Source organism: Etheostoma cragini, chromosome 23 (genome assembly GCF_013103735.1).
Source record: "Etheostoma cragini isolate CJK2018 chromosome 23, CSU_Ecrag_1.0, whole genome shotgun sequence".
NCBI classification, from domain to species: domain Eukaryota; kingdom Metazoa; phylum Chordata; class Actinopteri; order Perciformes; family Percidae; genus Etheostoma; species Etheostoma cragini.
Window position 1 is genome coordinate 85,631 of NC_048429.1, and position 15,359 is coordinate 100,989.

Sequence of the window (15,359 nt, forward strand, 5' to 3'; positions counted from 1 at the left end):
AGTATGTCGAAAAAGTAAAAAAGTAATATTATAATATGACGAAAAAGAACAAAATGTCATAGTATAGTATGTCAAAAAGTAAAAAAAGTCATAGTATAAAAGGTTGATAAAGTACAAAAGTCATATTATAAAAGGTTGATAAAGTACAAAAGTCATAGTATGGTACTTCAAAAAAAGTTAAAAAAATGTCATAGTCTATGATGTCAAAAAGTACAAAAACTCATAGTATAGTCGACAAGGTACACAAGTCATAATATAGTATGTCAAAAAAGTACAAAAAGTTATAGTATAGTATGTGGAAAAAGTACAAAAAGTCATAGAATAGTATGTCGAAAAAGTACAATAAAACATAGTATAGTATGTCGAAAAAATACAAAAGTCAAAGTATAGTATATAAAAAAGTAAAAATGTCAAATTATAGTATGTCGAAAAAGTACAAAAAGTCATAGTATAGTATGTGAAAAAAGTACAAAAAGTCATAGTATAGTATGTCAAAAAATTACTAAAAGTCATAGTACAGTATGTTAAAAAGGTTAAAAAAGTCATAGTCTATGATGTCGAAAAGTACAGAAACTCATTGTATATTATGTTGAAAAATTTAAATGTCATAGTATATTATGTCAAAAAGTACAAAAACTCATAGTATATTATGCTGAAAAATTAAAATGTCATAGTATATTATGTCAAAAAGAACCAAAAATTATAGTACAGTCAAAAAGGTACACAAGTCATAGTATAGTATGTCAAAAAAGTCATAGTATATTATGTCGAAAAAGTACAAAAAGTCATAGTACAGTATGTCGAAAAAGTACAAAAGTCATAGTATAGTAAGCTGAAAAGTACAAAAGTCATGGTATGGTATGTCGAAAGTACAAAAAGTCATAGTATAGTATTTCAAAAAAGTACAAAAAGTCATAGTATAGTGTTTCAAAAAAGTACAAAAAGTCATAGTATAGTGTTTCAAAAAAGTACAAGTTATAGTATAGTATGTCGAAAAAGTACAAAAAGTCTTAATATAGTATGTCGAAAAAGTACAAAAAGTCATAGTATAGTTTGTCGAAAAAGAAAAAAATGTCATAGTATAGTATGTCAAAAAAGTACAAAAAGTCATAGTACAGTATGTCGAAAAAGTACAAAAAGTCATAGTATAGTATGTCAAAAAAGTACAAAAAGTCATAGTATAGTATGTCGAAAAGTAAAAAAGTCATAGTATAGTATGTTTTAAAATAAAAAACTCATAGTATAGTATGTCAAAAAAGTTCAAAAAGTCATAGTACATTGTTTTGAAAAAGAACAAAAACTCATAGTATAGTATGTTGAAAAAGAATAAAAAGTCATAGTATATTGTCTTGAAAAAGAACAAAAACTCATAGTACAGTATGTCGAAAAAGTGTGAAAAATCATAGTATAGTATGTTTAAAAAGTTAAAAAAAAGTCATAGTCTATTATGTCAAAAAGTACCAAAACTCATAGTATATTATGTTGAAAAATTTAAATGTTTTGTATAGTATGTTGAAAAAGAACAATAAGTCATAGTATAGTATGTTGAACAAGTAAAAAAGACATAGAATAGTATGTTGAAATAGTACAAAAAGTCTTAATATAGTATGTCGAAAAAGTAAAAAAACTCATAGTATAGTATGTCGAAAAAAGGAGAAAAAAAACTCATTGAATAGTTTGTCAAAAAACTACACAAGTCATAGTATAGTAGATCAAAAAAGTAAAAAAGTCATAGTATATTATATCAAAAAAATAAAAAAGTGATAGTATACTATTTAGAAAAAGTACATAATGTCATATTATGGTATGTCATAAAAATCCAAAAAGCCATAGTATAGTATGTCGAAAGTAAACAAGTCACAGTAGAGTTTGTTGAAAAAGTACAAAAGTCATGGTATAGTATGTTCCATCCATCCATCCATCTTCGACCGCTTATCCGGTATCGGGTCGCGGGGGCAGCAGCTCCAGCAGGGGACACCAAACTTCCCTTTCCCGAGCCACATCAACCAGCTCCGACTGGGGGATCCCAAGGCGTTCCCAGGCCAGGTTGGAGATAAAATCTCGCCACCTAGTCCTGGGTCTTCCCCGAGGCCTCCTCCCAGCTGGACGTGCCTGGACCACCTCCCTAGGGAGGTGCCCAGGAGGCATCCTTACCAGATGCCCGAACCACCTCTACTGGCTCCTTTCGACGCGAAGGAGCAGCGGCTCTACTCCGAGCTCCTCTCGGATGACTGAGCTTCTCACCCTATCTCTAAGGGAGACGCCAGCCACCCTCCTGAGGAAACCCATTTCAGCCGCTTGTACCCTGGATCTCGTTCTTTCGGTCATGACCCAGCCTTCATGACCATAGGTGAGGGTAGGAACGAAAATTGCCCGGTAGATCGAGAGCTTTGCCTTCTGGCTCAGCTCCCTTTTCGTCACAACGGTGCGATAAACGGAATGTAATTCCGCACCAGCTGCTCCGATTCTCCGACCAACCTCACGCTCCATTGTCGCCTCACTCGCGAACAAGACCCCAAGGTACTTAAACTCCTTCACTTGGGGTAAGCACTCACCCCCTACCCGGGTAGGGGGTATAGTATGTTGAAGAGTAAAAAAGTCATAGTACAGTATGTCGAAAGTAAACAAGTGATAGTATAGTATGTCAAAAAAGTAAAAAAATCCTACTATAGCATGTCAAAAAAGTATAAAAACTCTTAGTATAGTATGTCAAAAATCTACACAAGTCACAGTACAGTTTGTCGAAAAAGTACAAAAGTCATAGTACAGTATGTTGAAGAGTAAAAAAGTCATAGTATTGTTTGTTGAAAAAGTACAAAAAGTCATAGTATAGGATGTCCAAAAAATACAAAAGTCATAGTATAGTATGTCGAACAAGTAAAAAAGTCATAGTATAGTACGTTGAAAAAGTACAAGTCATAGTATAGTATGTTGAATAGTACAAAAGTCATAGGATAGGATGTCGAAAAAAGTCAAAAGAATCATAGTATTGTGTGTCTAAAAACTACAGAAGTCATAGTATAGTATATAAAAATGTAAAAAAGTCATAGTATATTATATCAACAAATTAAAAAGTTATGGTATACTATTTAGAAAAAGTACAAAAAGTCATATTATAGTATGTCAAAAAAGTACAAAAAGTCATAGTAAAGTATGTCGAAAAAGAACAAAACGTCATAGTAAAGTATGTCAAAAAAGTACAAAAAGTCTTAATATAGTATATCGAAAAGTAAAAAGGTCATAGTATTGTATGTTGAAAAAGTACAAAAAGTCATGGTATAGTATTTCAAAAAAGTAAAAAAGTTATATTATAGTATGTCGAAAAAGTACAAAAAGTCATAGTTTAGTATGCCAAAAAAGTAAAAAAGTCATATTTTAGTATGTCGAAAAAGTACAAAAAGGTCATAGTATAGTATGTCGAAAAAGTACAAGTCATATTATAATATGTTGAAAAAGTAAAAAAGTCATAGTATAGTATGTCAATAAATTACAAAAAGTCATAGTATAGTAAGTCAAAAAGTACAAAAGTCATGGTATAGTATGTCTTACATAAAGGATTAGGCTGGATTTATTTATAGGTAAGGGCTGTACTTATACACAGGAAGGGGCGGGCTTAAACACAGGACGGGGTGAGCTTACACACAGGACGGGGCAAGCTTATACACAGGAAGGGGCCGGCTTATACACAGAAAGGGGCGAGCTTATACACAGGAAGGGGCGAGAGTACACACAGGAAGGGGCGGGCTTATACACAGGACGCGGCGAGCTTATACACAGGACGGGGCGAGAGTACACACAGGACAGGGCGAGCTTATACACAGGACGGGGCGAGCTTATACACAGGAAGGGGCGGGATTATACACAGGAAGAGGTGGGGTTATACACAGGAATGGGCGGGGTTATACACAGGAAGAGGCGGGGTTATACACAGGAAGGGGCGAGCTTATACACAGGACGGGGCGAGCTTATACACAGGAAGGGGTGGGCTTATACACAGAAAGGGGCGGGCTTACATAAAGGAAGGGGCAGGCATTTGCAAAGGAAGGGGCGGGTTTTACATACTGGTACGGGCGGGACAAATGTTCCAAGATAAACATAAACACAGATCCCAAACAAGAACGAAATGTTGGAAAATTTATTTTACCTGAAGGTATGAAGTAGTCACAGTTAATACACAGTTATGTAGTAGAAGATATCACAGTATTAATACACAGTTATGTAGTAGAAGATATCACAGTATTAATACACAGTTATGTACTAGAAGATATCACAGTATTAATACACAGTTATGTAGTAGAAGATATTACCGTATTAATACACAGTAGGTGTCACAGGACGGTGAGGTGCAGAGATACAGAGGCAGGCAGGAGCAGGTGAACAGGGCGTTATTGTAGTCGGTAAAGTCCAGGGGAAAATCCAAAACCCCCAAAAAGACAGGCACAGGAGCCGGAGACAACGTAAAAACAATAGGAGACTACACGGGGGAGAAAACTCACGGGGAGATCAGGAACATCGTAGGAACCAAGTGGGACAGGAAGACTGACAAACAAGACAGGACGCACAACTGGAATGATGTAAGAAGAGACAAAGGGCACACAGGGGTTAAATACAAGAGGTAACGAGGTAACGGGCAACAGGTGAGACGTCAGGTGAATCACATTAGGGCGGGGCAGGACAATCAGACATACAAAGTAAAGTTAGACAAGACTAGACAAGACAGGAAACCAAACTATCAAAATAAAGCAGAAGGTAGAACAAACATACACCGGAGAACAAGACAGGACCAGCAACACAGGACCACGGAGAAAACTGACAAAAACACCAGGAGGCCAAAGAAAGGGAAACATGGACCCAAACAAAAACCCCGAACTGCAACAGTTAGGTATTAATACACAGTTTTTTACAGTACACAGTAGATACAATAAGGCAGAGGTGAATCACTCTGAAGTTCTAATACCACACTGGAAAATACTGTTACAGTAGAACTACTAATACCAGACTGGAAAATACTCTGTTACAGTTGAAGTAATACTACCACACTGAAAAATACTCTGTTACAGTGGAAGTACTATTACTAAACTGTGAAAATACTCTGTTATAGTAGAAGTACTAGTACTACTACATCTTCTTCTCTAACTCTGATGCCAGTTTGCTGTGGGTCATGCAGACCACTGGTCCCCCTGCTGGTTCTGGTTCTGTTTGGTCCTACAGAGACTGGAGCCTGGCAGTTCAGGTCCAGCTTAGCTGTTCCAGGTCCTGGTCTTCCTGCCGGTGCTGCAGTCTCTGTTGCTCCAGCAGAGCTACCAGGGCGTCCCTCTGCTCCACCAGGTCCAGCATCTCTTCCAGGATCAAACGCTCCTCCAGCAGCTGCCTCGCCTCCTTCAGCTCGTCTGCAGCAAGATACCGCGTTATCAGTATTATTAATATTAGTATAAATATCATTATTAGTATTATTAATTTCGTCATTAGTATTAATATTATGAAGTGCTGTTACCGTCCACGGCCATCCGCTCCCTGAGCTCTGTCTGCAGGCTGCTCTGTCTGTCCTCCAGCTCCAACTCTCGAGCACTGAGACACAGCAGAGAACAGGAACTGAGACACAGCAGAGAACAGAGACACCGCAGAGGACAGGGACTGAGACACGGCAGAGGACAGAGACACATCAGAGGACTGAGACACAGCAGAGAACAGAGACACAGGAGAGGACTGAGACAGAGCAGAGGACAGGGACACAGCAGAGGACAGGGACTGAGACACAGCAGAGGACAGGGACAGAGACAAAGCAGACAGAGACATAGAAGAGGACAGAGACTGAATCCAGGATCGAGGCGATCCGGACTCTTCCTGGTGAACCTGAACCTGCTGCTGGACTTCAAAGGTACTCACAATATCATGAGTTCAGACTCGTATCGGACCAGCGAGTTCTTCTGCTGGACCAGCTGGAACCACTGCTGCATCAGAGCTGGGTTCTCCAGTCTCCTCAGTCCTGCAGGCAGCGGAGGTTTAGGGGTTAGTTCAGTACCAGACAACAAGACCCACCAGATCACCAGACCCCCAAAGCCCTAGACCCACCTTGTCCTCAGGGTCAAATTAGATTTTTAATTTTCCAAAAGTTTGGAAACAGAAATCTGGGATTTATTTAATTTTTAGTACGAACGAATGAACACAATAGAATAGAATATCTTAATTGTCATTATAGACAGAGCAACGAGATTTAATAAAAACCTTTAAAGTGTTAAATATAAATATATAGAATATCAAATATAAAATATAAATGGTTGAAGGCAGGCATTGTTTCTTATAAAGTCATGAATGAAACTGACCTTCCAGGTGGAGCTCGGTGTCTCGGCCGTCGCTGGAGTCTCCCCAATAATCTGAGAGGAACACAGGGGTCATCGTTAGACTCACTCAGAGACCTGTTCTAACGGTAGATTATAGAGCGGTCTAGATCCGCTCTATCTGTAAAACCTGTTCTATCTGTAAATTATAGAGTGGTCTAGACCTGCTCTATCTGTAAATTATAGAGTGGTCTAGACCTGCTCTATCTGTAAATTATAGAGCGGTCTAGACCTGCTCTATCTGTAAATTATTGTGCGGTCTAGACCTGCTCTATCTGTAAATTATAGAGCGGTCTAGAACCGCTCTATTAAGAGGACCTTTAAGAGGATTAGAAGACTACTGCTTGTACGAAGACACAGACGAGTTGGGTTATGGGCCTTGCTCAAGGACACCTCAGTGGGAAGACCACCCAGATTTTATCCTGTTTGTCTGAGGATTGAACCGACGACCTCCTTGTCAGGAGCTCTCTTCTCTAACATGTTTTAAACCTTCAGTCAACAAGGCCCAAACAACAGCAGCGCTGAACGCAACACAGCTCTGGGTAGCTGACAAATCACTAAAGAGGGCCCAATATGGACCCCTGTGGTACAACACCTTGATAAATGATATACCTGCTTCCCCTCTCAGAGCTTTCTCCACCATCACTCCTTTCTCCTCCAGCTGTCTCTGTTTCTCCTCCACCTCCTGCAGCTGTCTCTGGATCATCTGAAACAAACACAATAAAATAAAATAACTCAAACTCTTTCTTGCAGGTTCGGTTTAGGTCTGCATGGTTATATCCCACCCTGGTTATATGTGTTGGACGAAGGAGGAAGGCAGGACTTTTGTGTACAGTTCATGGTTTCATGGCTCTCACCTGAGCCGCTGAGCCAGTCTTTAAGTGTCCCCTGAGCCAGTCTGTCTCACCTGAGCCGGTGAGCCAGTCTTTAAGTGTCCCCTGAGCCGGTGTTTATGTCTCACCCGAGCCAGTCTTTAAGTCTCACCTGAGCCGGTGAGCCGGTCTTTAAGTGCCCCCTGAGCCGGTCTTTAAATCTCACCTGAGCCAGTCATTAAAACTCACCTGAGCCGGTGAGCTGGTCTTTAAGTCTAACTGGACACAGTCTTTAAGTGTCACCTGAGCCGGTCTTTAAGTCTCACCTGACCTAGTCTTTAAGTCTCACCAGAGCCGGTCTTTAAGTCTCCCTTGAGCTGTTCTTTAAGGCTCAGGTGAGACTTGAGCCGGTCTTTAAGTTTTACCTGAGCCAGTCTTTAACTCTCACCTGAACCAGTCTTTAAGTCTCACCTGAGCCGGTCTTTATGTCTCACCTGAGCTTTGTGGAGTCTTTTTAGCTGTTCCTGTTTGGCCTTTCTCCGAGCGGCAATCTGAACCCGTCGGGTGATTTTGGCATCCAGGTCTCTGTCTTCAACCTCTGGTACCGTGTGGAACATGATCTCCTTCACGCTGAGACTAGACGGTTCCATCGGCGAGACCAGGACCCCCACAACCTCTGTAGGACAGGATGAGCTTCTGGAGGAGTCCTGCAGGGGGACTCTGTCCTTTGGAGAGCGTTTCTGAAACAACACAACCAACAGTCTGACAGGACGGCCGAGGGAAGACATCTTCACTAGTTTCATAATCCATTCATTAGTAATACCGTCTGTTTTGCATCATATTCATTATATTGTATTATATTATATCATTTAACTGAATATATCTTTGGGTTTTTGGATAAAACAAGACTTTAAAAGCATCTTAGACTTTAAGACACTGGTATAGACATATTTCACTTTTCTTCTGATATTTAATAGACCAAATAAGAGGAAATATTCAACAGATTGATCGATAATGAAAGTCATCGTTGCAGCCCTTGTAATGGGAAAAATTACATTAAGCATGATTTCATATATAATATGTATTATTATTATTTCATATGTCCTAGGGAAAATAGGATATAAGACCAGGATGTTTCTGTTGAACTTCGCTCTGTCTGAACTGGACCCTGTAGACTCCTAAACCTTGTAGACTCCCAAACTCTGTAGACTCCTAAACCCTGAAGACTCCTAACCCCTGAAGACTCCTAACCCCTGTAGACTTCTAAGCCCTGAAGACTCCTAAACCCTGAAGACGCCTAACCCCTGTAGACTCCTAAGCCCTGAAGACTCCTAATCCCTGTAGACTCCTAATCCCTGAAGACTCCTAACCCCTGAAGACTCCTAACCATTGTAGACTTCTAAACCCTGGAGACTCCTAAGCCCTGAAGACTCCTAATCCCTGTAGAATCCTAAACCCTGAAGACTCCTAACCCCTGTAGACTCCTAAGCCCTGAAGGCTCCTAACCCCTGTAGAATCCTAAACCCTGAAGACTCCTAACCCCTGTAGACTCCTAAGCCCTGAAGACTCCTAAGCCCTGAAGACTCCTAAACCCTGACGACTCCTAAACCGTAGACTCCTAAACCTTGTAGACTCATAAACCCTGACGAATCCTAAACCCTGTAGACTCATACACCCTGACGACTCCTAAACCCTGTAGACTCAAAAACACTGAAGCAGACTGATGGGGACGGGGTCAGTACCTTGATGCCGTAGGCTCGTTTGAACGCCAGAGCGTGAGGAACGTACGCCGGCTAAAAAACATGAAGAAGAAAAACAATCAGACACAACAGCCACTGGATTAGAAGACATGTCTCCAGGTCCCCTGAAATAAAGACAAGTCCAACCAATCTATGCCATCAGGTCTTTATATTGAGACTCTGCCTTTTCAGATGTTCTAGAGGGATCTACTGGTACCTCCTGGTCCTTCTACCAACAACACCCTACATACCAGACGTTCTATAGGGATCTACTGATGCCTCCTGGTTCTCCTACCAACAACACCCTACATCACAGATGGTATACAGGGATCTACTGATACCTCCTGGTCCTCCTCCTCTTCTTTTATGGTGACTCTCTGGATTTCTGCCGTCAGATCGACCAAATCCAGACGCAGCTAAAAACACAACAAAAACACAGGGAAAATCCATTGAAATCGACATGTATTAAATCCTGTTAATGTCATATATGTTTATATTTATATCATATATGTACTGTGTACTATATATATATTTACATACAGTATACAGTACATTTATATCACATATGTACTGTACATACATATATATGTATGATGACGATCAAGATGAAGATGATGATTGTGTGTTTGAGTCTTACGTTATTTCTGGGTTTCAGTGAACATCTCTGCAGCAGAGCAGCTGAGTCCAGATCAGATTCTTCTGTCACAACTCCATCTGAAGACAGACAGGAAGTACAATTCTGACATCCTCCCTGTGACATCATCCCTGTGACATCATCATGTGACAGTGAGGGATGAACCCCTGAATCTGTCTGTATCATATCAAACTAGAAAAATAATGCTCTGAAGTAAGGCTTTTATTTTGGTGACAGAAATGTTGAAAAAAGAGACACTGCTACGATCCCCCACTAATTCCCCCGGCTCCCTCTCATTCCCCTTGCTCTGGTGTTTCTCACTCTCATTCCCCCTGCTCTGGTGTTTCTCACTCTCATTCCCCCTGCTCTGGTGTTTCTCCCTTTCATTCCCCCCTCTCTGGAGTCTAAATGTGTCACCTGTAGCTCTCCTCTGATTGGCAGCGTCTGGAGGTAAAGTCATGGCCTTCTTTTTCTTCTTCATCTTCTTCTTCTTCTCGTCCTTCTTGTTTCCAGAGAACACAGTCCTCCACAGCGCTCTGGCCCCGCCCCCTTGGTCTTTGACCCCGCCCTCTCTGTGCAGATAGGAGTAGCTCCTTCTCTCCCCCCTCCCTCCCTGAGACCCCCCCCCCTCTGGCCCAGCCCCCCTGTCCTGCTTTTTCAGCTGCAGTTTGGGGATGATGTCATCGAAAGAGCCCCGCCCTCCGGTAGCAGCTGTTTCCATGACAACTGCCAGCTTGGGCAGATCTCTGTCTCCGTCCGAGTCAGACGGCGTGATGAAGGCCGCCGTGGAGGGGGTCTCAGGTGGAGGTGAGGCCGGGGGGGCACAGCGGGGGGTGTCCCACCCACCTGACGACAGGATGACCTGAGGGAACTCTGATAGGACAGAGATTTATTTTATTTATTTTATTTATTTTATTTATTTTATTTATTTTATTTATTTTATTTATGCATCACCCAGTGTGTTAATGCTGTGGATAACATCAGAATCAGAATCAGAAATACTTTATTGATCCCCGAAGGGAAACTCTGTGTTGCAGTTGCAAATATTATAAATATCAGAATAGAAATACAAATAAATTGTACACACAAATTGTAGTAGTTGAGAATTGCACACGTCAGGCCAGTCTTATTGCACAAAACACTACAGCGTTATACTGATATATATATATATATATAGATGGCAGACCAATCTGTGCACCACCTGGATTGACTACAAGAAAGCCTACGACTCACATCCATGGATACTGGAATGCTTGGAGATGTACAAGGTCAACAGGACACTAATAGCCTCCATCAAGAACTCAATGAGGCTGTGGAAAACAAGTCTGGAAGCCAAGTCAAAGCCAATTGCACAAGTCAGCATCAAGTGCGGCATACACCAAAGCAATGCACTATCCCCGCTGCTGTTCTGCATAGGCCTGGACCCCCTCAGCCAGATCATCACAAAAATTGGCTACAGATACCGATTCTGAAGCGGAACAATCATCAGTCACCTCCTCTACATGGATGACATCCAGCTGTACGCCAGAAATGAGCGAGACATCGACTCACTGATCCACACTACCAGGATCTACAACAACGACATTGGAATGTCATTTGGACTGGACAAGTGTGGTCACATGGTTTTAAAAAGAGGAAAGAGGATCAGAACTAAGCGGGTTTGAACTACCAGAAGGCCACATTGCAGATGTTCAGGATAGTTACAAATACCTTGGGTGCCACAGGCTAACGAAAACCATGAGGAGGCAGCAAGGAAGACCGCCCCAGCCAAATACCTATAAAGAGTGAGGCAGGTCCGGAAAAGTCAGCTGAACGGGATAAACCAGATCCGAGCCATCAACACATACGCCCTGCCAGTCATCAGATACCCGCTGGTATAATAAACTGGCCAAGGAGGAGATAGAGGCTACTGACATCAAGACCAGAAAGCTCCTCACAATGCATGGAGGGTTTCACCCCAAATCCAGCACCCTGAGACTGTACACCAAGCGTGGCGAGGGGGGCCGAGGGCTAGTGAGTATAAAGACCCCTGTCCATGATGAAACAACGAAGATCCAGAAATACATCAGGAAGATGGCTCCCAAAGATGAAGGGCTTAGTGAATACCTCAGGAAGCAGAAACCCGAAGGTGAGGACAAGGAAGAGGAAGAACCGTCATGGAGGGACAAGCCGCTGCACGGCAGGCACCGCAGACACATAGAAGAAGTGGCTGATATCAAGAAATCCTGCAAGTGGCTGGAAAAGGCCGGACTGAAGGACAGCACAGAGGCACTAATCATGGCAGCACAAGAACAGGCACTAAGTACAAGGTCAAAAGAGGCCGGGGTCTACCACACAAGGCAGGACCCCAGGTGCAGACTGTGCAAGGATGCCCCTGAGACAGTACAGCACATAACAGCAGGGTGTAAGATGCAGGCCGGAAGAGCGTACATGGAACGCCATAACCAGGTAGCTGTCATAGTGTACAGGAACATCTGCCACGAGTATGGGCTGGAAGTCCCAAGGTCAAAATTGAAGACACCTCCTAAGGTAGTCCAGAATGACAGAGCTAAGATCCTGTGGGACTTCAAGATCCAGACTGACAAACTGGTGATGGCTAACCAACCAGACATCGTGTTGATGGACAAACAGGAGAAGAAGGCGATAGATGTGGCGATCCCAAGCGACAGCAACATCAAGAAGAAGGAACACGAGAAGCTTGAGAAATACCAAGGGCTGAAAGAGGAGCTAGAAAAGATGTGGATAGTAAGAGCAACAGTGGTGCCAGTGGTCATCGGAGCACTGGGGTGGGGGCCCCAAACTGGGAGAGTGGCTCCAGCAGATTCTAGGTGAAACATCAGAGGTCTCTGTCCAGAAGAGTGCAGTCCTAGGAACAGCTAAGATACTGCGCAGAACCCTAAAACTCCCAGGCCTCTGGTATAGGACCCAAGCTTTTTTTTGTTATATATGTTTTTGTGTCAGTGAGTGTACTCTATGTGTAAAGTGTAGAGTAACTACTGTTACACTCTGAGACTCACCGTCACTGGACTCACTGTCTTCCTCTTCTTCTTCATTTTCCTCTTCGTCGTCCCTCAGCAGAGTTTCCCTCCATGAAGCTCCGTCTTCCTCTGAACTCACCCAAAGTTGTCCCCTGCCTTTATCCTCCTCTTCCTCCTCATCTTCCTCCTCTTCCTCCTCTTCCTCTTTCTCCTCCTCTTCTTCCTCCTCCTGTGACCTGAGATCAGACAGACACAGATCCCCAGTGAGGGTTAAAGGTTAAATAACATTTCCAGGACGTGGTCTTGGCATAACAGGGCCTCCGTACCTGGCCGACTCAGACCTGGATCTGTGTCCCAGGTTAACCTGGTTCAGGGTTTCCTCTTCAACCTCCTCCAGAAGCCCCGCCTCCACCCTGGTCGAGCTGCGGCGGCAGTTCTCCAGCTCGACTGTCTCCGGCGGCGCCTCCATTACAGACGCCACTGCCAACACAGCCACGCAGCCGCGCACACACACACACAGACACACACACACACACACACTAAAGCCCACATCATCCCGTTTAAGGAGCATGCTCAGTGCGGACGCCGTAACTCTGAAAGGACGTGAAGGGGAGGGGAGTTACCTGAGGGACGTCGGCGCTCCACCAGGACCCCGGAGGGTAGACCCAGAGACGCCTGTGGACAAAACCAACGCACCCTTCATTCAGCTTACACAGCATGTCATTTTCCATCATTAAAATAACGTTTGTAGCTTTAAATTGAAATGAAATCAGAACAGGGATTTTACATAACCCAACCCTGGAAATGATATAACCGTACCCGGGAGAGGATGTAACCCCACCCAGGAGAGGATAGAGCCCCACCCTGGAGAGAATATTACCCCACCTTGGAGAGGATAGAACCCCACCCAGGAGAGAATATTACCCCACCCTGGAGAGAATATTACCCCAGCCTGGAGAGGATAGAACCCCACCCAGGAGAGAATATTAACCCACCCTGGAGAGAATATTACCCCACCCTGGAGAGGATAGAACCCCACCCAGGAGAGAATATTACCCCACCCTGGAGAGAATATTACCCCAACCTGGAGAGAATATTACCCCACCCAGGAAAGAATATTACCCCACCCTGGAGAGAATATTACCCCAACCTGGAGAGAATATTACCCCACCCTGGAGAGGATAGAACCTCACCCAGGAGAGAATATTACCCCACCCTGGAGAGAATATTACCCCACCCTGGAGAGGCTAGAACCCCACCTTGGAGAGCATAGAACCCCACCCAGGAGAGAATATAATCCCACCCTGGAGAGAATATTACCCCACCCTGGAGAGGATAGAACCTCACCCAGGAGAGAATATTACCCCACCCTGGGAAGAATATAATCCCACCCTGGAAAGGATATAACCCCACCCTGAAAATTATTTTATTTAAAAAAAAAGTTAATTATTAAAAACTGTACTTAAATCTTACGATGGAGGGTCGTTGTGAAGGGTTGGTGCTGGTCAGACTCAGACTGGACCTCTTCCTCTCTCGCTCTCTCTCCTCGGCGTGCTGTAGACAGTAAAACCTCCCTGAACACAACACACAGCAGAGGATTAGAGCCCGCCCCTCTATTCAGATGCTGTGCTCTGATTGGCTGCTCAGACCTCTGACCCAACAACAAGGGCCAGTTTTGTGTGATTTTATTTTTGGACCCCTTCAACACACACACACACACACACACACACACACACATAAACACACCCTGCCCTGGTTGATGTGGTCTGTAATCTGATTGGTTCAGATGTCAGAATAAAACTGTGGTATATAAAAAAAACATAGAATAAATATGCTCAGTGTTAGATATGATCAAACACACACGCACACACACACACACACAATGTTAGTCATGATCACATCCAGCAAAACCACAATCATAGTGTGTGTTGTTGTGTGTTATGTGTGTTGTTGTTGTGTGTTGTTGTGATTAAAGACTCCATGTAAATAATCACTACTTTTAGTGTGTATAGAGCAGCATATCTCCACCAGACTCCATGTAAATAATCACTACTTTTAGTGTGTATAGAGCAGCATATCTCCACCCGACTCCATGTAAATAATCACTACTTTTAGCGTGTATAGAGCAGCATATCTCCACCAGACTCCATGTAAATAATCACTACTTTTAGCGTGTATAGAGCAGCATATCTCCACATGTAAATGGGTGAATTAAGAGTTTATTCCAACCAGACCAGAGTGGTGATTGTTGGAACAGTGGAAAGATGAACCAAGATGGCTTTTGGAAGTTTTATTTGGTTTCGGTCCACTTTGAATGAAGTGTGTTTTACGATGATAAAAGCAGTGATTATCTACATGGAGGCTGGTGGGTTTCTACTGAACCACTATTATAATAATGTCATCAGTTTGATTTCATGCCAATCCCCAACTTAACCACGTGCTTGTGTGTTTGTGTAAGGTTTTAGCTGACTGGGGTTGTGTCTGACATCCTGGTTGGTTGGGGGGGGGGGGCTGACTCACGGCTGTGCCGGTCGAAGGCGTACGCCGCCAGTCTCAGCGTGCTGCTGCAGTGGAAACACTGGAAACAGCTGCGATGGAAGAAGAGGCTCTCGGCACTCAGACGCTCCATCAGATAGACTCTCTGCTGGCAGAAGAAACACACGGCACTGCAGCCAGCCACCTGCAGACAGACAGGCAGCAGACAGACAGGTATCAGCGAGAGATAGACAGACAGCAGACAGACAGCAGACAGGTATCAGCGAGAGATACCCAGTTAGCAGGCAGAGAGTTTCTCTGTCTCAGAAAGTTAACAGAGTCTGAGTTTGTGATGAAGGATAAAATTCAGAGATCTAGTGTCA

At 43.2% G+C, this 15,359-nt stretch overlaps 1 protein-coding gene across 2 annotated transcripts; it reads right to left on the minus strand.

Moving 5' to 3' along the window:
• Positions 1 to 4,981: 4,981 nt before the first annotated feature.
• Positions 4,982 to 15,183, minus strand: LOC117938983 (protein-methionine sulfoxide oxidase mical3a-like). Of its 2 annotated transcripts, XM_034863994.1 has the most exons (16): positions 15,022 to 15,183; positions 13,975 to 14,075; positions 13,125 to 13,176; positions 12,828 to 12,981; positions 12,541 to 12,737; positions 10,133 to 10,396; positions 9,941 to 10,093; positions 9,527 to 9,603; positions 9,231 to 9,305; positions 8,893 to 8,943; positions 7,645 to 7,890; positions 6,951 to 7,044; positions 6,324 to 6,374; positions 5,887 to 5,986; positions 5,495 to 5,568; positions 4,982 to 5,390 (listed from the first exon to the last, which is right to left on the minus strand). In XM_034863994.1, exons 1-16 carry the CDS (start codon positions 15,128 to 15,130, stop codon positions 5,230 to 5,232), a joined length of 1,959 nt encoding a protein of 652 aa, XP_034719885.1. In that variant the 5' UTR covers positions 15,131 to 15,183; the 3' UTR covers positions 4,982 to 5,229. The 2 variants fall into 2 exon arrangements, with proteins under 2 accessions (XP_034719885.1, XP_034719886.1); XM_034863995.1 differs by lacking the exon at positions 8,893 to 8,943.
• Positions 15,184 to 15,359: the final 176 nt, after the last annotated feature.

Bases quoted from the DNA above. Each gene is read 5' to 3' on its own strand.
- LOC117938983 (XM_034863994.1), bottom strand. From the start codon at position 15,130: ATGGAGCGTCTGAGTGCCGAGAGCCTCTTCTTCCATCGCAGCTGTTTC. The intron at 12,982-13,124 runs GTAACTCCCCTC...CTGTGTTGGCAG, and splicing joins GGAGCGCCGACGTCCCTCAG to TGGCGTCTGTAATGGAGGCG. The intron at 5,569-5,886 runs GTGAGTACCTTT...GCTGTGTCTCAG, and splicing joins GAGTCTGAACTCATGATATT to TGCTCGAGAGTTGGAGCTGG.